Source organism: Haliotis rufescens, unplaced genomic scaffold (assembly GCF_023055435.1).
Source record: "Haliotis rufescens isolate VD_foot unplaced genomic scaffold, xgHalRufe1.0.p SCAF_11, whole genome shotgun sequence".
NCBI lineage: Eukaryota > Metazoa > Mollusca > Gastropoda > Lepetellida > Haliotidae > Haliotis > Haliotis rufescens.
Genome location: NW_025963791.1, coordinates 33,927,180 through 33,953,926, shown reverse-complemented (window position 1 = coordinate 33,953,926; position 26,747 = coordinate 33,927,180). Strand labels below are relative to the sequence as shown.

General features: G+C 40.7%; 1 protein-coding gene across 3 annotated transcripts in view; it reads left to right on the top strand.

Annotated features, from left to right (window-relative positions):
• LOC124151217 overlaps positions 1 to 26,747 on the top strand; it is a 76,408-nt gene that overhangs the window by 7,661 nt on the left and 42,000 nt on the right. For 2 of the 3 annotated variants that reach the window (XM_048392636.1, XM_046523577.2), the window contains 6 exons: positions 11,358 to 11,443; positions 12,859 to 12,973; positions 13,715 to 13,789; positions 15,235 to 15,323; positions 17,702 to 17,775; positions 20,099 to 20,169. In XM_048392636.1, the coding sequence (XP_048248593.1) occupies positions 11,358 to 11,443; positions 12,859 to 12,973; positions 13,715 to 13,789; positions 15,235 to 15,323; positions 17,702 to 17,775; positions 20,099 to 20,169 (510 nt within the window). Of the gene's footprint in view, positions 1 to 8,748; positions 8,851 to 11,357; positions 11,444 to 12,858; positions 12,974 to 13,714; positions 13,790 to 15,234; positions 15,324 to 17,701; positions 17,776 to 20,098; positions 20,170 to 26,747 lie in introns of those variants that run through there. The other variant, XM_046523576.2, reaches the window with a different exon arrangement.

Here is a 26,747-nt window from a genome sequence, read left to right as displayed (position 1 = left end):
TTGAACAATGAGAAGGCCGCTTTTAGTGCTCTTCCTTTATGATGTGAATCGAAACATATTTTTACTTTACTGATAACCACTCACTTACTTTGTTAGGTGGTAACTTTTTTATTGCGCCTCTACGTGAAGCAATGTGCATCAAGCCATAGCATGTAGCGTGTTATAGAACGGACCCGGTGTTAATGTTATTCGGTATTTCGAATACTTGTTGGGTCTTGCAAAGGTTGTTTTATTTTGTCAGGGGGTCATGCTGTGAATAAACATCAGTGTCATATCTAAACTCTTGGTCCGATATAATCAATATGCATGACTGTTTGTGTCATTAATTTTGAACTTCGCAGCCCCCAATTCAGGGTTGCCCATAAACCGCATTAACAAGTTTAGATGTCTATATCATACAGGTGTTGTTAATTACACCGACATTTGGCTTTAGAAATATACAAGCGTGTTCTATTCATATAATTTCAGAAGTAACTGAATGATTATCAGATTAGAATGATAAATTGCCCGTATTATATTGATAGATATGCATGTACTGTCAAATACGTGCAGATCGAAATTATTCAGATTCATTACTTATATAACGTATAATCGATTAAGTCAACAATTTCTCAAAGTTTATTAATAACTGATTGAGGTTCTTTCAAACCAAAGAATTGATGACTGTCTTTGACTTTTTCAAACACTGTATCATACATCTGTTGGTTCACAAATCAGGTGAAGTTAAGCAACGTCGGTCTCGGAGAGTAGTTGGATGGGTGTCCGCACTTGGCAGCATGCCCCCTTTCTAGGACTTCGGTCCTATCCTACACTCATGCACATGTTCACCCAGCAGTGAATGGGTACCCGGTACCCGGTCTGCTAATCTCCTAGCTTCCGTTGCATACTCCCCAGGGAGATACAAATGAAAATAGTGAGCACACTGATCTGTTGACCCTGTTGTGAGTGAGTGAGTGAGTGAGTGAGTGAGTGGGGTTTTACGGCGTGTTTAGCAATATTCCAGCAATATGTACCGCTGTGGGGAACTGAACCAGGTTTTCGGCGTGACGAACGAACGTTTTATCCACAAGGCTACCCCACCGGACACTTAAGATAAACGGTCACCAAAGGGCTCTCAAAGTAGTTCGGTATATCCAGCCCTTTAAAGCGATCATTGCTCTGCCACAAGCGTAAGACTTTCTGCTTTAAGTATACAGTTGCATGTGAGCTAAGATCACTTTGTTGATCGGCACCCTGAACAATAACAAAGAATAACCAGATTACTTCCAACGTAAAAATTACTTCCCCGACAAACTTAATCATACGTATTCTCAGATTGTTGTACAATGTACAATCTGTAGTACATACAGTTATAAATATGTGTAGGAATCTGAATCACGATCCAACGAGAAATCCTTTTTTCTCCAATAAGGCCAAACATCTATGAAAGTCTAATGGTGCCACTTTGGTGGCATCATTATATTTTTTAAAAATCTAAATTTCAATTATTTTCTCGAAATTTCGAGTTTTTTAAATCAAATTGAAATAACGAGAAAAAAAACGAAGTAACCGAGAAAAAACTCAGAATTTCGTAATGAGACGATAATCGAAAGTAATGGAAATTTCAATTTTTAAAAATAAACTTGAATAACGAGAAATAACCGAAGTAATGAGAAAATAATCGAAATTTCGAGTTATTGAAATGAACTTGAAATAACGAAAATTTTGGTTCGAAATTTTGAGAAAATATTGGAAATAATGAGAAAATAATCGATGTAACGAGAAAAAACTCGAAATTTCAAGTATTTGAAATATACTCGAAGTGACTAAAAAAAATAATTGAAATAACGAAAAAAAAGTGATATGAAAAAAATATAATTATAATATAATGGTACCAAAAGTGGCATCATTATGCTTCTGTACACAAGGTGCATTTCCTTAAGATCGGAAGTAACAAGAGGAAATACGACACACACTGCGCGTCGCTAGGCGTGCTGTTCCATTTATTACATGGGATTATGTTTGCGATAATGTTTTATAACGGAAATATTTTCCAAAAAAGTATGCTCGCTTTATGCAAGAACAACCAAGGACGTCCCGCGACTTTAGAAGGGCATTAAGTGTTGATCCATACACATTTATTCTAGGTCCTGAAATTGATTATTAAGTTTAAACTTGTCCGAGTAGATTACCTTATCAAACCCCGCACGTGAAGCCAATTTGTTCACTGACAATAAAGTGTATAGGATTGCCGATTTGTCTCTAAAAGAAAACCCGCATTTACCAATGGTTACAGTAGAATTATTTCAAGTTACTATTTCAAAAGAGTTCTAAACAAGCAATGAAGTAATTACTATCACGTTTTATGATTTATTTAATTTCTTAGCATTCATACCATGTAGCTGTAAAATTTTATTTTTTCTATGAAATTGATTTTTTATTACCTAATAATATTCAAACGTAGCTTTGAAAACAAGGAAATGTAATATATATGTATAGATATGAATAACGTTTTACCCCCTAGAGCTTACAATGGATTGATTAGAACACAGGGGCTGAGATGCCGTTAGGAGTGTCGTCACCAGCTCACATAGCCGATGTCTACTGCCGTCGTTCTTATTTTATGTTTTACCGCCTCCGTGGTCTGATGGTAGAGCGTCCGCCCGGAGAGCGGAAGGTCCGGGGTTCGATCTCCGACCGCGTCATCCAAAAAGACGTTAAAAGACGGTACTTTTTGTTAAGGGGCTAACACAAGGACTGGTCGGCTCGGAGTCAGTATACTGTGTCTGAGTGGGGTATTCATGTTAAACTGCGGCATGGTATCTCAGTGGGCTAGCACTATAAATCGGCATCAGTCCGGACTAGTACAAGCAGCCACACACACACACACACACACACACATACACGTGCATGCACGTCGCTTTATAAGTGCAATAATATTGGACGTGACGTTAAACCCTATTTCACCTCACCTTATAAATGTTTTTGACATTTTCTCCCAAGTACGTAAGCTTTTTAGGGCCATTTGTTTTTGTTTGGTTTTTCTTGAAATTTCAAGATACTAACTTTAAAATTTCATAACATCTTTCAAGATACTTAGTTGAAATTTCAAGATAAAAAGTTGAAATTTCAAGATATGTACTCAGTTGAAATTTCAAGAGACATAAGTTGAAATTGATAAATCTTTTACCAGTGATATATCAAGTTTCAATTGTCTTAAACCGAAGTTATATATGGTTTCCATGGCAACCATATTGAATTTTATCATTTGTCTGCCATTTACACATGTATATTGATAATGGTAGTAGAATTCCATACTGTTTACATGGAAAGTGGACTATAAGTATATGTGGTTTTTTTTCTACAGTTTTAAGAAAACGTAGTTCCAGTAAAGATACTTTGATATTCAAACGCTACCCTTGCATCCATTTTGAACCGCTGTATTGTTCATTTATCTGCATGGTGTGCAGCTGTAACTTATCGCAATGAATATGGTGATATGGTTACTATATATTGTGTTTTTCAGACCGCTTGTGTCTGCAATTTGAGAGCGTCCGCCCGGAGAGCGGAAGGTCCGGGGTTCGATCCCTGACCGCGTCATACCAAAAGACGTTAAAAGATGGTACTTGTTGTTACCCTGTCTGGCGCTCGGCATTAAGGGGCTAAAACAAGGACTAGTCGGCTCGGAGTCAGTATACTGTGTCTGAGTAGGGTATTCGTGTTAAACTGCGGCATAGTATCTCAGTGAAGTAGCACTATAAATCGACACAATGAGCATCAGTGAGGACAAAGAACAAGCAGACACACACACACACACACACACACACACACACACACACGTGCATGCACGTCGCTATATAAGTGCAATAATCTTGGACGCGACGTTAAACCCCATTTCACCTCACCTCACCTAATTCGATTTGCGCCAGGTGAGCTACAGTTCCCTTGAATGTGTTTCATTGTCTGCCTAATGACAATGTTCATTTCAACTGTCAAACGTCACATGACAATGGAGTAATGTATGTTTATGTATATTTCGGCTTAAGACCCGGTAAACAGGTGCGGCAACCACGAGGGAGGTAATACTATTGTTGAAATGAACTGGCTTGCCGTATGGGAGGGCAAAGACTTGCCCTTACCTCTGTGTCTGTTGTAGACTTTGTGGGAGTTTCGGATAGTTGATATATATGTATGTGTAATTATGTAACAGACTCATATATAAACATTTATTGCAAGTCACGTTGTTGCATATTCACTTTTTATATAACCTTACGATTAAAGACACCATGTCCTTTCATTACATTTTTTGGATTGTCTGGTCCCGACTCGATTATTTCAGACCGCCGCCATATAGCTGGAATATTGCTGAGTGAGGCTCAAACAAACAAAATCATAACAATTTGATGTGTTATTTTCATAAAAAGGAAAGCATTCCGAGCGTTTCAATAGTTGATGTGTAATACTGATATACCATAAAAGCGAATGATGTTTTTGTATGATAAGATAATTTTATAGTTTGTGTTTTAACATGTACATTGTGAAGATTTACTAATGAAATTTCATTGAAATAATTATACGACTATGAACAGGATACGAAGAAATCTGTGGTTGTAAGAGGCGACGGGATCGGGTTTGCGCAGATCGATGCTCATGATGTCAATCACAGGATTTCTGTTCCAGACTCGATTATTTACAGACCGCCGTCATACAGCTATATAGCTGAGTGCGGCGTTAAACAACAAACAAGCAAACACAATAGAAAGGCCCGGGTCAGCCCTTGCCAGAGTATCCGCATCTATTCTAAACATCAACTTACAACCGTAAGATCCTGAACTTGGTCAGACTTGGTCGCTGCATGTCATCGTAACCAATTTGCGTAGATCGATGCTCATGATGTCAATCACTGGATTGTCTTTTCCACACTCAATTATTTACAAACCGCCGTCATATAGCTGGACTGTTGAGTCCGGAGTTAAACAAAAAAGGAGAACCCACAAAAACTAACAACAGTCGTAAACACGTTTCCAAATGACCCCGTTCACTACGCGTTAGACTGTGTTGATTTTCAGCTATAAGATTGTTCTCGCATCAGTGCACATTGTCAAATAGGACTTGTGTTTGTCAACATTTCAAGCCATATAATTCACTGAGTACGCAGCTCAACAACATTAAATCTTCCAGTACAATACAGCTGATTGAGACGCACCTGTGGTCACGCTGGTTTTACACCGATTTACTGGCGCCTGACGGGTAAACAATCAGACAATACAGTTCTCTCACCATACAGCATGTATAACATTCGGATGTCCCTCCCCCCCCCCCCCCCCCCCCCCTCTGTCGTCTACAAACCACTGAGTCAGCCTACAAAGGCCATAGCCTATGAAGTGTGTTTTTGGTTGGGCGTGTTCGAAACTCCTACTACAAACTAATGGTCTGAGATTTATTGGTTCCTGTAGATATTACGGTTGTAAGTTGTTGTTAAGAATAGATGTTGATACTCTGGCAAGGGCTAAGCCGGGCCTTTCTATTTGTGTTTGTTTGTTGTTTAACGCCGCACTCAGCTATATAGCTGCATGACGGTCTGTAAATAATCGAGTCTGGACAAGATAATCCAGTGATTGATATTGTGAGCAACGATCTACGCCGTCGGAGTCCGATGGCATGCATCAATCAAGTCACCGAGCCTTACCATTGGATCCATTTGGTAGCCTCTTACGACAAGCATTGGTTGCTGGGGACCAATAATATTCCAACCCTGAATCCTCACAGGGTTCGACTTGTGAGCCCCGGGGGTGCCCAGTGTTGCATTTTAGGGGGTACTGTGCATGGTTCCCGGGGTGACCACTGCACTAACAAGAAATAGAGGTCTTAGAGGTCTTGGAGGAAATAAAGTCTTGTTTGAACTTAAGTGAAGAAAATTGGACATGGGCATTTGAATTAATGTGCATGCCATACGAGCTCTAAAATGTACTTGGTTTCAAACGGAGGTGTTTTGAAAATTCCATGGGAACCGCAGTGCAAATTATTTGCGCTTGCTCTATGTTAGATTTTATGTTTTCAGGGCGCAATATTTTGTATCCGGTAAAACCTTGCCCTTAACACATTGATTTGAACATTTTTACGAAAAATGCCACCTTTAAAGGGGCACAGGCACTTGTTTCGTTGCTTAAATATTTCTTTATCAATCACGAGTGTCAGAAATATATTATCCTATTATATGTGTAAACGACCTGTGCTGTGGGGTAGCCTAGTCATTAAGGCGTTCGCTCGTCACGCCGAATGCGCGGGTTCGTTTCCCTGCATGCGTACAATGTGTGAAGAACATTTCCGGTATCCCCCGCCGTGATGTTGCTTGAATATTGCTAAATGCGGCGTAAAACCATACTCACTCACCACCCTTTGAGACCAGAGGCCGTATTTATCAAACAACTTAGTTTTGACAAAGCCAAAGTTGATATTTCACGAAACGTCTAAGTAGAAAAATGACAAACTTAAGTATAAGTCTATTGATAAATAGGACTTAAGTTTTTCCACTTAACTTAAATCAATAAAGCAAGAAAGCTAAGTTTTATAACTGACTTAAGTTTTATTTATGACTTAAGTTGTTTGATGAATACCGCCACAGAGCCCTAACGTTACCAGACGGCGTTGTCTTATGGCAAAAACAAACGTGACAATGCTTTGTAGCTAGCCACTCCCAGCACTGCTGGTGGTGATAGGGATATTGATGTGTTTTTAATGATGTAATATACATAACGATATCACGCTCCTGTCCAAGATCATATGGCTGGTTAATAAGCATGAACCGATTCATATCTGAAAGATCATTTCATAGCATAGGGTCTCACTTTCTGTAATGGCAGCGACATTAAAATACCGAAGTATTATTTCGCCGAGATATATTGAGTTTTCATGTCATGGAATTTATGAGCGGATCTAACACGAAATTAGGTGACTTAGCAAGAAGAAGGACGCCAATCTTAATGTGTGTCCAATAAATGCCGTATCTCCCTAGCGCAGGTTAGATTCCTCCGTGGAAGGTGTCGATATCATTTATATAGAAGGAAATTAACATGCTATCAACACCTTTATTGCCGTCAGCTGATCTAATATCCTAATCATTCTGTGGCATTCTGTACCGTAGTAATTCCATATAATCGAATAGAATATCTGAAACAAGAGATATATATGGTTATAAATTGAAATATTCACCAACTGGGAATACTGTCAGCTAAGATTAAATTCAAGTGATCTTTAATGGATTTAATATACTGTATGTTTTGTGTCTAGTATAATATTCTAGGTCTGAATAGGAACCCCCAAATCCCACGCGATCGAAGCCTTGTTCGTGTTTTGTAATGAATGTGATATCCGAATTATATATTGCGTATCTCAGGTTTGAAAAAACATGATGCTTTAGATTGAAAGTGCATAGTTGTTTATATTATGATTTTTTGCTAAAGATATTTATTTATTATTTTGTTGTGGGGTGTTGGGTGAGTGTAATCTTATAATCAACTACCGATTAATAGAACTTTATGGGTTCTCGTTTTCATTGAACTTTCAGTCCTGGCTTATTTCGGTCTGTTTGAGACGCAGTAGGTGACTATTTAAACACCCGAGTCTTTTGATAATCATACGGTATATGTCATACTGCTGCATGACGCATTTGTGAATGGCAGTGTGAATATACATGAAGCACATGACACAATCGAAGATCCGGGGTGGAAGAGGTCTTCAGCAACCCATGATTGCTGTAAAAAGTGATTTTGCCCGCCGTGAGAGGCGACTAAAGGGATTGGGTGGTCAGGCTCGCTGACTTGGTTGATGCATGTCATCGTATCCCAATTGCGTGGATCGATGCTCATGATGTCAATCACTGGATTGTCTGTTCCAGACTCGATTATTTACAGACCGCCGTCATATAGCTGGAATATTGCTGAGTGCGGCGTTAAACAACAAAGCAAAGAATACAATATCAAAACAATAACATTTTGAAATGGTCGTGTGTCTTCGTCCCCGCTTCGCCCCAGCTCTCATAGCCTCAGAGTGTGTGAGTGAGTATGGTTTTTACGCCGCTTTTAGCAATATTCCAGCAATATCACGGCGGGGGACACCAGAAATGGGCTTCACACATTGTACCCATGTCGGGAATCGACCCCGGGTCTTCGGCGTGACGAGCGAACGCTTTAACCACTAGGCTACCCGACCGCCCCCAATAGCCTCAGAACAGGGACTGGTGTATGCATTACATTGCTACAAGTCAGTACTGCAATGCATGGCATATTGAAGATGAGAAGATGATATGATAGTTTGTGCAAATCATTTCGAGTTATATACATAACTATGACTATATTGGCCCAAAAAGCCAATAACTGAACACGCTTATACCATCTCCAAAGACGCATGTCAAACAACTAGCTATGTCTCTACTCTGCAAGCTGTGTAATGAATGCTTCACTGACTAGACCTGTATGCATGGAAATGAGCGGTCTACATTCTTCAACCGGCTCATATGAGACTGGCACTGCTCCGACTCATGAATGATCAACCTGGGGAAACGTATCGACCACAAATCCAAATCAATTTCACTTGCATTAAAAAGCTAGACTTATTCATGTTAAATGTATTTCAACTTGAGCCGGTCTCGAAAATGAAACCAGTATTTTATTAGTCACCCCCCGAGACGATCCACTCGTCGCCATGTATATCCACGTGCAAACTGTCCTTTGACACCAGACTACTGCAAACGGGCTTCTTGTCATATGAAGCGGCAGACATAGACACGCGGGCATGAGGATGTCCATTCCTATGGCTGGACGTCGCAGTATGTCCGTGTATACTACATGCCTGGACATTAGAAGGTTAAAGGTAAGGCTGGGTTATTTTATAGTAGAAACCCAAAGACATCCGTCCAAATATCTTGTATGAAAAATAGACATTAGTTTAGAAACTAACAAGCCAAGCGTTCAAGACCCGTGGACTGTAGTATTGTTTAGGGCAGCTTCGAATCATATTACTAACTCGTTCAGAACAAAAAACGCCTTTGAAAGGCTGGGATACGTTTTGTTTGTTTGTTTAACGCCACATTCCGCAATAATCCAGCTATATGACGCCGGTCTGTAAACAAACGAGCCTGGACCAGACAATCCAGTGATTAACATCACGTGCATCGATCCACGCAATTGGGATACGATGACATGCATCAACCAAGTCAGAGAGCAAGACCACCCGATCCCGTTAGTCGCCTCTTACAAGCATGGGTTGCTGAAGACCTATTCTACCCCGGATCTCCACAGGTCCTGCGATACGTGGTATCGTTTATACTAATATCCTACTCTTCTTACAGGGGTAGCTCGTTGGTACGGGTGTTTGATTTGCATGTTATGATGTGGGTTCTGTTCCTCTTTATTAGTAAACCAGAATCATGTTGTCACCAGATTGCGGGGGTGAAAAAACCACTATGGTATTTCGTTTGTTCGATATCACAACTGGAGATCGTGTTTAGTGTTATTGCGTTCCAAATCCCTTTAGAAAATATGCTTGTCTTTTCTTTGTTATTTGACAACGCACTCAAGAATATTTCAAGTACATGAAGGCGGTCTGTAAATAGTCGAGTCTGGACCAGACAATCAAGTGATTGACATCATGAGTGAAATTATACTGTTCACCTTATCCAGTCACATCCAGACGATCTCGTCCCATTCAAACCCTGCATAAACCTTTAAAACTAATCACCAACGCCCGACGTGTAATGTTACAATCAAATTGTTATTATCGTCTTCTACATAACCTCGATTTCTATAGTGTACCCAGACCTAACAGCACCACATTCCATACTTGTGTTTTTATCCACCACAGACTCATACACACGTAACCAAACCCGGCATCTCTAGAGTACTTGTCTCGGGGTCAAGGCCTGCGTGGTATATACATTCGGCCCCACAAAAGATATACCGCTGCACAGAACGCAGTGCGGTTTGTAGGGGTATCGATGCTACAATTACATGGTATTTATGCCATGAATGGCGGGCTATTGTTGGTGAAGTGACACCCAATTAAAGTAAGCTCCAGTAACCTGTTACTTGGTAACTGATAATATCAACTTTATCAGTGTTGGTTGGGTTTAACGCCGCTTTTAACAGCATTACAGTTATATCACGGCGGGTCAGCTTAATGTGGGAGGAAAGCCCGAAGTGATGCAGGTCTCAGACGTTTACCACTTCGGTGAAACCCACGAGCACGGGTATGGTGCTGACAAATCTAGAAACATAATTGGGCGAACCGGGATTCGAACCCACAATCATAGGTTTCTGGCGTGCCCAAGGGACGCAACTCTGCACAGCGAATCGCGGCACCTTAGACGACTGGGCCACCCGTGCCCCCCTTAAGTTTACCAACTGTGATTTGTTATATCACATGTAATCATTATTTTTTGTATGCTTAAACACAATCACCGGAGATAGACCTACTGTTTTCAATGTGAAGGTTCTCAAAGTAAATTTAATACCTGTAAATGGCATTCGAAACCGTACGTGATAGCTTGATGTTTCAAATTTGAAAATAATACGGGTGTCAAATGGAATTCAAGACGTTCAGGTCGTATATGTCCCAATACATTACGGGGCTTGGAATCTCTAGTGGACCAAGAAGCCGAAATTCAGAGTGCAGAATGTGTCGCTGATTTGTGCTAGGATACGCTGGTTGCGGGTTCGAATCCAGAATCACTGCGAGTATGACCTTTAGGCGGTCTGCACCATGCGAAGGACGAGCATCACTGTGGTATTGTCTTCAACGTTAAACAGTTAACACAATCAGGAAACATATGGTTCGGCCCGGCATCCTCGATTATCCAGTGAAGTGAGTGAGTTTGGTTTTACGCCGCTTTTAGCAATATTCCAGCGATATCATGGCGGGGACACCAGAAATGGGCTTCACTCATTGTACCCATGTCGGGAATCGAACCCGGGTCTTCGGCGTGACGAGCGAACGCTTTAACCACTAGGCTACCCGACCGGCACTTTATCCAGTGTAAATTCGTATGAAATGGAAATAGAGTACACTGGATAATCGAGGATGGAGTGGTAGATGAGGTGAAGACAGCTCTGTCCGTATAACAATGACAACTTCACAGGAATGAACGTGTATGTTCCTATGTTGTTTGACACAGTCTGTAAAATATTCGAGTCTGGACCAGACAATCCAGTGATTGACATCATATGAGCATCGATCCACGCAATTGGGATCGATGACATGTACCAACCAAGTCAGCGAGTCTGACCACCCGATCCCGTTAGTCGCCTTTTACGACAAGCATGGGTTGCTGAAGACCAATTCTACCCCGGATCTTCACGGGTCTGTTCCTATGTATGTTGTAGGTGCTCGTACACCCGAGGAAACGGTTTAAGCGCTACATCCGCCTGGCCCTCATCTGTATCCGGCTGTGCAATACAAGTTACCAGAGGTGAGGGATAACATAGACACAGGACCACGCCGCGTTAATAGCATTTTAGTTGTTTGTTGTTTTGCGCCGCACTAAGCAATATTTCATCTGTATGACGTCGGCCTGTAAATAATCGAGTCTGGGCAAGAGTGAGTGAGTAGGGTTTTACGCCGCTTTTAGCGATATTCCAGCAATATCACAGCGGGGGGCACCAGAAATGGGCTTCACACATTGAACCCATGTCGGGAATCGAACCCGGGTCTTCGGCGTGACGAGCGAACGCTTTAACCGCTAGACTACCCGACCGCCCCGAGTCTGGGCAACACAATCCAGTGATTGATATAATGAACAACGATCCACGCATTCGGATTCGATGTCACAAAATCACCCAAGACACAGATACTGACCACAGGAAATGGATGATAGCGTGTTTAGGATAATATATTCGAAAATCACACCCCTCTATATACATATAGACAAGGAGTGACACCCGCAATCTTGGTCCTTATTCAAGATTTCGCACTCGGTTCGAATCACAGCTCGATATCGCATGAAATATGAATGTCACATATTTTAACCTATTGACACCAGCTAAAGAAACCATAGGCTACAAAATCGTGTTTAACTATGATCACCTTACCTCGTATTTATTTTAAAACAACCATCAAGTCTCAGCTTTAAGCTTCGCCGCTGAAATAAACAAGAAAAAGGTGGCCGGAAATTACGGCGCTACACGGACTTAAACTCAGCAAACGTTTCTGATTGGTTAAATTGTGTATCATAATATTAGCAGTGGTGAAGAGAGGGAAATTCAAGACCGCCAATGATAATCTGCTTCGAAATGTTTAATTATGTTGTAGACTTCCTTATCAACTCAAACATTTTGCAAGCAGGCTAACCATTGACGGTTTTGAATTTCCCTCCCTTCACCGTGTGCTAATATTTAGCTCAAATATTTTGTATTTTAGCCAATCAGAAACGTTTGCTGATTGGCAAAAGATGGTGCTTTTTGTTTCCCTGCCTGGCGCTCGGCATTAAGGTAACTAAACAAGGACTGGTCGGCTCTTAGTCAGTATACTGTGTCTGAGTGATGTATCCATGTTAAACTGCGGCATGGTATCTAGGTGGGCTAGCACTATACATAGATCCGGTATTTGTCCGGGCTAGTACAAGCAGCCACACACTCACGCGCGCACGCACGCGCGCGCCGCTTTAAGTGCAGTAATCTTGAACGCAAATCTCAAGTTATATTGCTCAATACCGCATCAACAATCCTGAAGCTATTCGCGGCGAATATCAATAAGTATATGGATATGAACATTATTGTGATTGTGCAACTTGAATGCTCTTGCAAATGTGAATGTAACTAATTAAAAAACTATTTTTGTAGTAGTATTTTGTGTAGTAAACAAAGTGTAGGTATTTGCTGTTGACAGTGTGAAGGAATCAGGTGATGAGTTCCTGTCGGTCATCCAGGTGTCCCAAGACTATGCTACTATCGACAGAGACGGCCTGTTCTTTGATACCAACGACTTTAAGGCTGATACACAGGTAGGAGTGACGTCAGTGACATGCCTTTGTTATCTGACTGTGTTGTATCTCGTACAGATCGTCCTCACATACAATCCCTCCCAAGGACATTGTGTCAAATCCCAGTGATTTTATGAAACACCCTGTTGCGTTATTTTCGCATTAACCGTTCATAAAATATATCCCGTTACTGGAATTTGAACCTAATCACACCGCACGACATTTCGCGAATGATTCTCCCCTCGCAACCACTGGGGCCTTATGCTCGGTGAAAGTTTTTAAAGTGTCGCATGTAATTATTTGCAGTGTGTAACTAAATAAATGATGTTTTTTTTTGCTGTTAATTTGGTATGTACAAATAGTATCTGAGTGTTTCATACACATACATTGCTTTAGAACTACATTTTTGAAAGAAATAGCTATTATCTGGAGAATTGTTTATATTATAACCGTTTAAGAAAATATATAAACATAGATATACATAATGTTAGAGTGTTATAAAGTTATATAAGTAGATTAAAAGAGGAACCTAATCTAAGGAATAAAACCCCTGGGCTATCGTTGAATCTTTTTTTTCTTTCTCTACTGTGGATTTAAATATCTTGAAAACCTTCGTACGTATTTAATTCGTTACATGGATTCTCCTGATCCAAACGACAAGAACAACAGGTAATCGTAAGTCGGCATTCTCGGTAGAAACAGTCCACAGTCAACGGAATTATTTTCATAAACAGAATTATTAATTTTTGTATGTTATTTCAGGACCGTGTACCCCAGGAGGCCAAAAGAATTCTTCAGATGAAACCGGAGGAAAGGTCCCTCAGAGACGTTCAATACGTGAGCTTGCACGGCATGATATCCCTTAAATAATACGGGGGCGGTCGGGTAGCTTAGTGGTTAAGGCGTTCGCTCGTCACGCCGGAGACCCGGATTCGATTCCCGACATTGGTACAATGTGTGAAGCCCATTTCTGGTGTCCCCCGCCGTGATATTGCTGGAATATTGCTAAAAGCGGCGTAAAACCATACTCACTCACTCACTCACTCACTTAAATGATACGTATTAATGGGAGACGATACGGAATGAGTATCAGGTCAGGGTAGTTAACAAATGGTAGTTTAAAATAAAGCACGTAAGCTCGGCCTTAGTTCTAAAGTTTACACCCACATGTACAATGACTTTAGATCTTAAGTTGGCGCTTGGGTCGCCAAGTGGTTAACGCGTTCGCTCGTCGCGCCGAAGACCCGGGTTCGATTTCCCACATGGGTATAATCTGTGGAGACCTTTTCTGGTGTTCCCCGTCTTTATTTTGGTTGATCATGTCTAAAAGGGGTGTAAAACCATACTCACTTTTGGTCTTGCGGTTAATAGGACGTAAAATCTTATAAGACACCCTTAGTTCACAAACCAACTATCGAATTCAAGAGGAATTTTTCATAGAAATGCCCCAAACTAGATATGGATCCATATTCGTAGGAGAAATGGCGTACTATGTATGACGTGTGTCTTGTCCTAGAAATAATTCTTCCAGTCGTCCTGGATGTTGGTTCATATCCTACCTTTGAGCGAGTTGGGTTTAGCGCCGCTTTGAACAGTATTCCAGTTATATTACGGCGTGTCAGCTTTATGTGGGAGGAATGTGAGGCAGGTCTTACATTTACATTTTCGATGAAACCCACGAGCACGGGTATGGTGGTGACAAACCTTGAAACATAAACAGGGCGAACCAGGATTCGAACTCAGGTCATAGGTATCTGGCACAGCTAAGGGAAGCAACTCTTCTCAGCGAATTGCGGCGTCTCAGACGACAGGGCGACCCGTGCCGCCCCCAGGTCGTTCACAGAACAGCGGTGATTCACACCTTATGAGCTTCCAACGAGCATCTCCTTGTTCCTTGTTCCAGGGCGTTGTTTTGATACATGATGTTAACTCGTGTTATTTTAGGACAGCCTCCGTGGTCTAGTGTAGAGCGTCCGCCCGATCCCCGGCTACCGCATACAAAAAGACGTTAAAAGATGGTACTTGTTGGTACCCTGTCTGATGCTCGGGGCTAACACAAGGACTGGTCGGCTCGGAGTCAGTATACTGTATCTGAATGGGGCATTGATGTTAAACTGCGGCATGGTACCTCAGTGAGCTAGCAGTATTAAATCGGCATTAGTCCGGACTGGTACAAACAGACACACACACACGTGCATGCACGTCACTATAGAAGTGCAATAATCTTGAACGCATTTCATCCATGATATTTTAGGGAAAATGTCTTTTCAATGTCATTTCAGTTGGTAATCGTCTTGAGCAATATCCCAGCTTTTGCAGAGTATCCCAGGCGCATGCAGCATAAACTGTGCGCTGTAGGATGGTATGAAGCGTACGTATAATATTCATCACAGGCTTGTAGCCACATCTCATGGCTGGTGATTTACTGGTGATTTTACCATGTATATTCCCTGAAATAATATTACTTGATTCTATTCTACATTTCATTAGATAGAACCTTACTGCTTCCGATATGTGAGGATGTATTTTAGTTTAAAACTCGACCAGCCTCCCACTATCTGTAGCTAGGATGATGACGTAAATCTTCTGTTTGTTTCTTTGTTTTGTTTGTTGTTTAACGCCATACATAGTCCCTGTAACATTTATACATTTCGTTCTCCTAGTAACTTGATGCACGGTCGACCCAATCATATAAGGCGCCGCAATTCGCTGTGCAGAGTTGTGTCCCTTGGGCACACCAGAAACAACGTATCATCGTGTGTTCGAATCCCGGTTCGCTCCGATTTTGTTCCTTTATTTATCAGAACCATACCCGTGCTCATGGGTTTGACCAAAGTGGTAACCGTCTGAGACCTGCAGAATTTCCTCCGACATTAAGCTGCAAGCCGTAATATAACTGAAATACTGTTCAAAGCGGCGTTGGGGGGCACGGGTGACCCAGTCGTCTAAGGCGCCGCGATTCGCCGTGCAGAGTTGCGTCCCTTGGGCACGCCAGAAACCTATGATTGTGGGTTCGAATCCCGGTTCGCCCAACTTATGTTTCTAGGGATGTCAGCACCATACCCGTGCTCGTTGGTTTCACCGAAGTGGTAAACGTCTGAGACCTGCATCACTTTGGGCTTTCTCCCACATTAAGCTGACACGCCGTGATATAACTGGAATACTGTTCAAAGCGGCGTTAAACCAAACTCACTCGCTCACTCACTCACTCAAAGCGGCGTTAAACCCAACTCACTCACTCTCCTTGTAACTCACATCCATGATTGTAAACAGAACCTATTCCGAATATACACCATGACAATAACCACATCACTAGATCTCGCACGCCTGGACACATGTTGTGAGGAGACTTGCTTGCCGTGTGGCGACACATGAGACGACGTCAGACATTCGTGTGACCTGCATTGGGTTATTTTCGTTGTGATCAATTGTTTTTTGCGAGGATCAAATTGAAATACTTGGTTATTTCTGTACCAAGAACAAAGGCCATGTATGTGAAAGTTGTTCCGTGTCTACACAAACAAGTTAACGAAACTATCCTTGACATAACCCCACAACATTCGGATCCGGGGGCACGGATGGCCCAGCTATCTAAGAGTGAGTCAGTATGGTTTTACGCCGCTTTTAGCAATATTCCAGCAATATCACGGCGGGGGGACACCTGAAATGGGCTTCACACATTGTACCCATGTCGAGAATCGAACCTGGGTCGTCGGCGTGACGAGCGAACGCTTTAACCACTAGGGTACCCGACGGCCCCTGTTATCTAAGAAGAGTTGATTCCCTTATGCATTCCAGGATCCTATGTCCGTGGGTTTAAATCTCACGTACGTCCTGATTATGATTCTTGGTTTCTCCGCACCATTCCAATTTTCGTTGATTTCAGTAAAGTTTACTAAACTTGATACGCCGTGATATGACCGTAATACTGTTCATAGCGGGGTTAAACCAAACTCACTCACTCACGCAATTTCCGATCCCTTCTACTCTAACGCTCTTTTAGAATCCCATGCTGATTTTGCATCGGCCAACAAGCGCAATTAAAGTGCATATTGATGAATATAGTGCTGATGCAAATGTAGACCTGAACATTTCGACTGAAAACGTATCTTGTTATGAACCATAATAAGAAACGTATTTTTGGTAAAATAAAAACATCCCTCCTTTTTAATGTTGGTAGCCGATAATTTCAGAAGTAACGGAGATACAGTAAACTACAGGTATATAGCGAACTCAAGGGACCACTAATTCTAGTTCGTTATATCCGTCATTCGTTATAAGCATATAAGCATATATACAGCAAATGGCAGGGACCTAAAAAACAGTTTGTTATATCCGCCAGTTCGTTATAAGCGTACTTGGAGAAACGCCAAACTGTCAAGTATTATCTGTATAAGGCCACAAAAGATAATTATTCGATTTCCATTCATTGTTTTCAAAAATTTGAAGAGGCGGGCTTTTTAATTCTTTATAGTATATTTTTAAAAATAAACTAATCAAGGCATCTGTGCACTAACTGTCCACGGACGTGACATGAAACTACGGATATGGTGTATTGCATCCAGTAAATTATAAAGGAAACACACGTTACGAAGTTTTTTCTTATTCGCTTGTAGGTACATCAATAAAAAAACGAGACATGATGTTTGGTAGTGAGGCAGCCAGGGATGCAGGTCTAGTAATTAATTTATTGTGACCTAATAATGGAATTGTATTTGCGTTTATATACTTATTGCGGTTGTGTTTCAGATACGAACCTAAGAGAGCCATTGTCCGAGAAGGTCATCCGCCGCACTCGTTCTACTTCCTGTTATCGGGGACAGGTAAGATTTGAACAAACAAACACAATGATCAATCACACAGTAAAAATAGTTTAAGCACATTTAAACTAACATGTAATTAGTTTCAGTGTGGCCGCATGAAAACCTTGCGTCAGAAACCATTCCATCATCGGATAAGAACGTGTGAGCCAGCTTGAAGTCCATCATTACGGAACAAGAAGATATGGATTTCATCTTTAGTGTTGTATACGGCTGCGAAGAGGCAAACAGTAGCCCTGAGACGTCATGTTCAACAATAATGAAGTAGAAATGTATATCTTCTTGTTTATGTGATCCGCCTTCACCGTGTGAGATCAAGGCCCACATACAGATCACGGGCAATCAACGTGTATTATTTACGCCAGTAGCTCAGCAGGTGTCGCACGCATCGAAATAAACTAACACTAAGACGGAAAGTCGGTGAAAACATTTCTTTACAATAATTGTAATTTCTTTTTCAAAAGAACCTTTCCTCTCCTGCTGACTTTCTTCTACTGCTTGTGGAATCAGGGAAACTAGACTTGGTTTAGTTTGATCTAGACTTGCCCAGGCTTTTAGTAATATATATACTGTAAACTACGTTTATTACGAACACGCTTATAACGAACTGACGGATATTACGAACTGTTTTTTGGTCCCGTCCATTTGCAGTAAATGGGCTGTATATATGCGTATAACGAACTATGGTTGTAATAAACTAAATTAGTTGTCCCTCTTAGTTCGTTATAACCGTAGTTTGCTGTATATATTCCACAGTCATGGCGCAGAACGATAGTCCGAACTAAAGGATATTTTATGGATTTCAAAGACTGAAATAAGGCAAGATCAAATCTTTTAGAAAATCTTTTTAGACGTTTTATGTGTTCACTTGCATGATACCTGGTTTTGTTATTTCAAACCTCGCATGGTTTGGAATTTTAACATCACTTTTTGTACACAAAAAGATAATGCAAAGTGTGATATTAGAGGTCCTCGTGAAGCATGTTTAAAACAGCTGAACATGAGGGGCGGTGTCTGGATTGATTACGTATCACCGTATCCCGACGGCGCAGCTCCTTTATTGACGAACGGCGTTAATACAGATGGTTATTGGACCCGTAAAAATCCGGTGTAGAGTAGGTCTTCAGCAACCCATGCTTGCCGTAAAAGGTGACTATGCTTGTCGGAAAAGACGTCTAACGGGATCGGGTTGTCAGGCTCGCTGACTTGGTTGATGCATGTCATCGTAACCCAATTGCATGGATCGATGCTCATGATGTCAATCACTGGATTGTCTGGTCCATATTGATTACTTACAGACCGTAGTCACATAGCTGGAATATTGCTGAGTGCGGAATTGAACAACAACAACAACAACAACAACAACAACAACAACAACAACAACAACAAAACTATTTTTTCATTGCACTTAATTCTTTTTATAACCAAATTATTTAGGACTCACGAAGTAACTAGATTCGTTAGGATATTCTTTATTCAACCAAGTTATTTCGGACTCACGAAATGACTATTGCGGCGATGCATGTGTATCTGCGTGTGTTATACCAAGCTTAACTCGGCGACCACGTTTTTTTCCAAATTACTTTCTTTTTTAAGATGTTCCGAGATTTCTTTTAACCTTTACGTTGTCAGACTTGACTGATGGACTTCTAAATCTAGTATATTAAACCGAGTACTATATTGAAATAAATGGTGAATGCCAATGTATTTATAGGCTTCTGTCTTTTAATATATCGATGGCTCGATGGTGTGAGACCACATATTACAATGCAGATTCAGATAAGCGCCCCGCTCTAATAAGCGCCCACGGCGGTATTTGCTAATATATTGGCTAGTGAACAATCCCAATTAGCACCCCTTCCGATTGATCAATGTTCACAAGACTTATTTATTCGCGTACAATACGCACTCGTGTGTTATATGCACCCTTAATTATGGGCAATTAAATTCTAGAAAAATATATCTGTCGTACATAAACATTTCAGACTGTCAGCATAAACGAAATTTATCTTTTAACTCTGTTTTTTTTAACAAAATAATATTCTAATAATAGCCCCCTATTTCTAATTTTGAGAGCGCCCTGGGCGCTTATTACGTCGAATACGGTAGTCATTTTGATTGGTTGTTTATTTCAAACTCGCTAGCGACAGACAGAATGTACGAGTAGTGTAGTGATAAAACCGGATGATGATATAGGGAATGACTAATGATCCTGGTATGGCCTAGCTCGTGTAAAGTTTCAGCATTCCCAAGGTAACTCATTTTAAAACGAGGATTGATAAATCCAAGCCCGAACTCTGATTTTAATTATCTTTCTACTCCACAGTTCTTGTCACGGCGTTTGAGAATGGCGTTGCACGGACACTGGTCAGTCTCCGGACAGGCATGTCATTCGGGGTGAGTATGAGACAGGGTCAGAGGCCTGCGCTGTAGTAACGTTACACCACACCCATGTGATTATTTGCATGTCATGTGACCGGATGCTAACTTGTTTTATCTCAGGTTCTTTCAAAATTATTAAGTGAGTGAGTATGGTTTTACGACGCTTGTAGCAATATTCCAGCAATATCACGGCGGAGGACACCAGAAATGGGCTTCACACATTGCACCCACGTAGGGAATCGAACCGGGCATCCGGCCCCCAAAATTATTTACAACTCATGTTTTTGTTTCAAAGAGAATTTATACTAGAAGCGCGACAGTGAGGAGAATTCGACTTGATCTTACCTGACACTTGAATGTCGTATTCTGATTGGCTGAGATCCGTTCTGTTATTTTCAATGTTCCTCGCTCACAGGGGGCGGTAGGGGAGCCTAGTGGTTAAAGCGTTCGCTCGTCACGCCGAAGACCCGGGTTCGATTCCCGATATGGGTACAATGTGTGAAGCCCATTTCTGGTGTCCCCCGCCGTGATATCTCTGGAATATTGCTAAAAGCGGCGTAAAACCCTACTCACTCACTCACTCACTCCTCGCTCACAGGTAAGGTACATTTCTTGTGTTACCAGTTCGAATTGCCGAACTGTTTGCACTACAACTGCAACATATCTTCCATGATTATGTACTCCGAATCAATGTTGAAGACGCTATTCTCCGGATATATACGATATTTTCCGAATGAAATAGATCTAGGGGAAGAGACTTGTTTTCAGTCTTTCGCTTTTTTTCGATAAAAGTGTAAAATGAACAAGAAGTAGATAAATGCCTAATTGTGGTATTCTCACTGATTTGAACCTAAGCATGTTTGTATAAGACATACAATATAATTAAGTGTGTGGTAAAATAGATCCGTGGTCCACCGGACCCCCGTGTGACAGGGCTTGATATCCCCTATAGTGAGTGAGTGAGTGAGTTGGGTTTAACGCCGCTTTTAACAGTATTCCAGTTATATCACGGCGTGTCAGCTTAATGTGGGAGGAAAGACCGAAGTGATGCAGGTCTCTGACGTGTACCACTTCGGTGAAACCCACGAGCACGGGTATGGTGCTGACAAACCTAGAAACATAATTTGGGCGAACCGGGATTCGAACCCACAATCATAGGTTTCTGGCGTGTCCAAGGGACGCAACTCTGCACAGCGAATCGCGGCGCCTTAGACGACTGGGCCACCCCTGCCCCCTTTATGTTAATATAGCACGAACACAGAGGGTGCGTCAGCCATTATCTCACCTTACATTAAAATCCTATCTTGTGATAAGTTAAGGAGCGGGCTTTTATTTTCCATGTGGCCAGTTGAATAATCAATCGGAACACATCGTAGGTAACTTGCTTATCTCGCATAAGTAGCGTAAAGTATCGAGAAGGGAACCGTTTATCTGCATGCACTGGGTGAAGATAAATAACTCTGTTCGTTTTCGTCGTCTGCTACGAGTTGTGCGAACTCGGTGACACTGCGGACAAATATACCAGACCTGCATAAATGAATGTCATTTCAATAAATTCGTCGTCAACCGATCTCGCCGTGAAAAGCTGATGCAGTGTAAAACAATATTCATTCATTCGTTAACCGATCCCTCGGGGCATATAAGGATGTGGTACCTTGTGTGTGTGGCTTTTTAAAGTTGAAAATACTTCTGGAGAATTCAATCATATATTCTGATTACCTCTTTGAAGTTGACAATACTTCTGGAGAATTCAGTCATATATTCTGATTACCTCTTTGAAGTTGACAATACTTCTGGAGAATTCAATCATATATTCTGATTACCTCTTTGAAGTTGACAATACTTCTGGAGAATTCAGTCATATATTCTCATTACCTCTTTGAAGTTGACAATACTTCTGGAGAATTCAATCATATATTCTGATTACCTCTTTGAAGTTGACAATACTTCTGGAGAATTCAGTCATATATTCTCATTACCTCTTTGAAGTTGACAATTCTTCTAGAGAATTCAATCATATATTCTGATTACCTCTTTGAAGTTGACAATACTTCTGGAGAATTCAGTCATATATTCTCATTACCTCTTTGAAGTTGACAATACTTCTAGAGAATTCAATCATATATTCTGATTACCTCTTTGAAGTTGACAATACTTCTAGAGAATTCAATCATATATTCTGATTACCTCTTTGAAGTTGACAATACTTCTAGAGAATTCAATCATATATTACGATTATCTCTTTGAAGTTGACAATACTTCTGGAGAATTCAATCATATATTCTGATTACCTCTTTGAAGTTGACAATACTTCTGGAGAATTCAATCATATATTCTGATTACCTCTTTGAAGTTGATAATACTTCTTGAGAATTCAATCATATATTCTGATTACCTCTATGAAGTTGACAATACTTCTGGAGAATTCAATCATATATTCTGATTATCTCTTTGAAGTTGACAGAACGTCTGGAGAATTCAATCATATATTCTGATTACCTCTTTGAAGTTGACAATACTTCTGGAGAATTCAATCATATATTCTGATTACCTCTTTGAAGTTGACAATACTTCTGGAGAATTCAATCATATATTCTGATTACCTCTTTGAAGTTGACAATACTTCTGGAGAATTCAGTCATATATTCTGATTATCTCTTTGAAGTTGACAATACTTCTGGAGAATTCAATCATATATTTTGATTACCTCTTTGAAGTTGACAATACTTCTGGAGAATTCAATCATATATTCTGATTACCTCTATGAAGTTGACAATACTTCTGGAGAATTCAATCATATATTCTGATTATCTCTTTGAAGTTGACAATACTTCTGGAGAATTCAATCATATATTCTGATTATCTCTTTGAAGTTGACAAAGCGTCTGGAGAATTCAATCATATATTCTGATTATCTCTTTGAAGTTGACAAAACTTCTGGAGAATTCAATCATATATTCTGATTACCGCTTTGAAGTTGACAATACTTCTGGAGAATTCAATCATATATTCTGATTATCTCTTTGAAGTTGACAATACCTTTAGAGAATTCAATCATATATTACGATTATCTCTTTAAAGTTGACAAAATTTCTGGAGAATTCAATCATATATAACGGTTAACTTTTTAAAGCTGACAATACCGAAGGAGAATTCAATCATAGATAAGGGTTAGCTTTTTAAAGTATTTAGTAAATTGAGTATCATGTTTGTGTTCGTTTCCAGTTTGTGTGTGTAGTCCTTAGTAAACCATACACTTGATTAACGCATGACCTCGCAGTTGCAATTGCGTGTGAGAACTAGTAACTAGTGCGAAGTCAGTTACAGTCAGTTAGTACACCTGTCTACAGTACTGGCTAGACTGGACCCCCCGCAACGCCACGTGAATGTGCGATTGTCATCTCGCGCGGGTACCTGTTGCCGTAGACACCTTTGACGTATTCTAAATATTTATCATTTTTCGGCGTATCATGATTGCTGATCGCATATATTGATGCCAAATTAATGATCTAAGACTTTTTTATAAGCGTATCATAAAAGATCATCGTCATTTGCTAATCTTTCATCAGCGTGTCATGACTGAACTATCCACGAAATGAACAATTATAAGTATATTTGAGAACTTTTGGAGGCTGTAAACCGACCCGACAAAGTCAGAGCCAGAACTATGTCATAAGAATGGTTTTAAGCCGCTTTTAGCAATATTTCAGCAATATCACGGCGGGGGACACCAGAAATGGGCTTCACACATTGTGCCCATGTCGGGAATCGAACCCGGGTCTTCGGCGTGACGAGCGAACGCTTTAACCACTAGGCTACCCGACCGCCCTCATATATATAGTACATAGGACAAGCATGGAGTTCAGAGGACCACATCTTCCTGGAACCAACTATGAGACAATGTGTGAGGCCAATATTTGGTCATCAACCAGAAATAGTCCAGACAAGATCCAGCATCAGACTCTTGCCTCACGACTCTCGACTAATGATACTGATACTATTCCATCGAATCCCGAGGGGACAGTGGTTAGAACACGGATGTTGTAGATTATTTTAACCCTGCTCCTAGTAATAATTCCCTGTTTAATTTATCTTGGTAAAGATGTGGTACTTGAAGATTTTAAAATTACATCCTGCAGTAAAGGCATCCTGTTCAGTGACTGTACTTAAAGTAAGGGGCGACTTAAGAGGCTACTATGCTTGTCGTAAGAGGCTCTTGATGTCAATCACTGGATTGTCTGGACCAGACTCGATTATTTACAGACCGCCGTCATATAGCTAGAATATTGCTGAGTGCGGCGTTAAAAAAACAAAAACAACTACAATTATAAACAATGACATCAAACAATTGATGCGTGGGCATTTTCATTTTTATGTAACTAAAGGTCACATTTATGGCAAATGAGTTTTGTATTTTAGTTCTATTTGATATAGGAAAATACATTTCGGTCGTGCAATTTTCGCATGCAATACTAAGATAATGGGTATTGACACGAAAACCGCAGCTGGGTTATATATAGAGGATTCATCACGAGTGTTTTTTAATATGGGAAATATCAACCGAGTCTTAGTTAATCGGTATTTGCCGAGCCTTGGTGTGATGAATTCTATTTATCATTTTCACATTTTTGCTTCCAAATTAAGGAATAATTGCATTAAACATTAACATCAGCAACTTGTCGAAATCTTACGTATAGATCGTGCGTAGTGATACATGTTTTCCATAGCCATGTAAACCAAAATAAACAATTCGCTGAGAAAAAAAGTTCCTCGGATTATTTTAAACAAAAAACTTGAACAGACTTTTGCAGAATAATTGAAACTTTAATAACGGTAACAACAACGATTCTGTGTAATCTGATTATATCTCTGGTGTAACTTCACTTATAATATATAGTTTCAAATCAAACCGCTCGCTCTTCCGGTTATCTAATTTGCATATCTAATTTGTATACTTATGTCATTGGGGTATGACATACATGTTTTTATGTCATAAGCTTATGTCATGGATAAATGCTTAAGTTAAATGATAAATGCTGAAACAGATTCATGAACAGATCCTGAAGATCATAATAATCGGTAATTACAAGATTTTGCGGCGTTAAACAAACAACAAACAAACAAACAATTACAAGATTTAACAATTATGAACTGCAACGCAGCACTAAACACATTCGTTCGAGATATAAATAATTGGGAGCTTGAGCAAATCAATGACGTCGCTATTAGCTGCGCGTCATTGAGTGAGGATATGGCTGACGAATTTAGACATACTTACCAATCAGTGGTGGAAATACTACAATTCAGTGTGTAGATGAAGCTTTTCTTTACCATAGAATGTAATATCATGGACAATAGATAAAATACCAGTTCTAATGTAAATATCATCGTGCACCTTTAAATGACATTTTCATCGCAAGATTAAAGCACTTAAGAAACTATGTGGAAAGCCCTGTGGTCTTCCGGTGATAAATAACAAACAGTCGCTCGTCCGTCTGAAATAAATCGATGTTCTAACACTTAGAATTGAAAGGTGTACTCAGAAAATGTTTTAAATCAATTTGTATATGCTTCGCAAAGGTAATTTTGGACAGTGAGTGAATGTTATTAATATCCGCATTCAGCAATTATGCAGTTACATCAAGGCTTCTAAATAATCGAGTCTCGACCAGACAAACTAGTATTTGATGTTATGAACTTCGACTTGCGATGTTGGTGTACAATAACTCACAATCAGCCAAGTCACGAGCCACAATCCATTATGGTCGCTTCTTTGGTAACAACGCACGCACGCACGCACGCGTTACTGGAACCAATGCTACCACGAAATTCCCCCGGTGCTATTGAGGACAGATACGTGATACTAGATACGTACGGTAAAATACGGTTGCAAAGGTGATCAGACCCGTGAAGATCCCGGTTAGAATTGGTCAACCCATGCTTGCGGTAAAAGGCGACTAACGGGATCGGGTGGTCAGGCACGCTGACTTGGTTGATGCATGTCATCGTATCCCAACTGCGTGGATCGTTGCTCATGATGTCAATCACTGGGTTGTCTGGTCCAGGCTCGATTATTTGCAGACCGTCGTCATACAGGTAGAATTTTGCTGAGCGCGGCGTCCATGGGTCTCTCTTCAAATGAAACGGCATTCGCTGTGCAGAGTTGCGTCCCTTAGGCGTGCCATGGTCCTGTTGACTCGGATTCCAGACTTCACGAAATCGGTAAACACCTGTATCAATTCGGACTTTCTTCCCACATCAAGCTGACACGCCGTGATATAACTGAAATACTGTTCAAAGCGGCTGAGTTTGCATCGACTGCATCGATTGACTGCACAATCGACATTCAAGTGCTAAAATGACTATAGTAAATGTACTGTTCATAGCGGTGGAAAGCAACTCGTTCATTCACTCCTAATAGACTGGAATGAGGTATCCGGACTAACAGTTTGTTATTGAAATACTACTGACCACACACGGCATAAGGGGGCACGGGTGGCCCAGTCGTCTAAGGCGCCGCGATTCGCTGTGCAGAGTTGCGTCCCTTGGGCACGCCAGAAACCTATGATTGTAGGTTCGAATCCCGGTTCGCC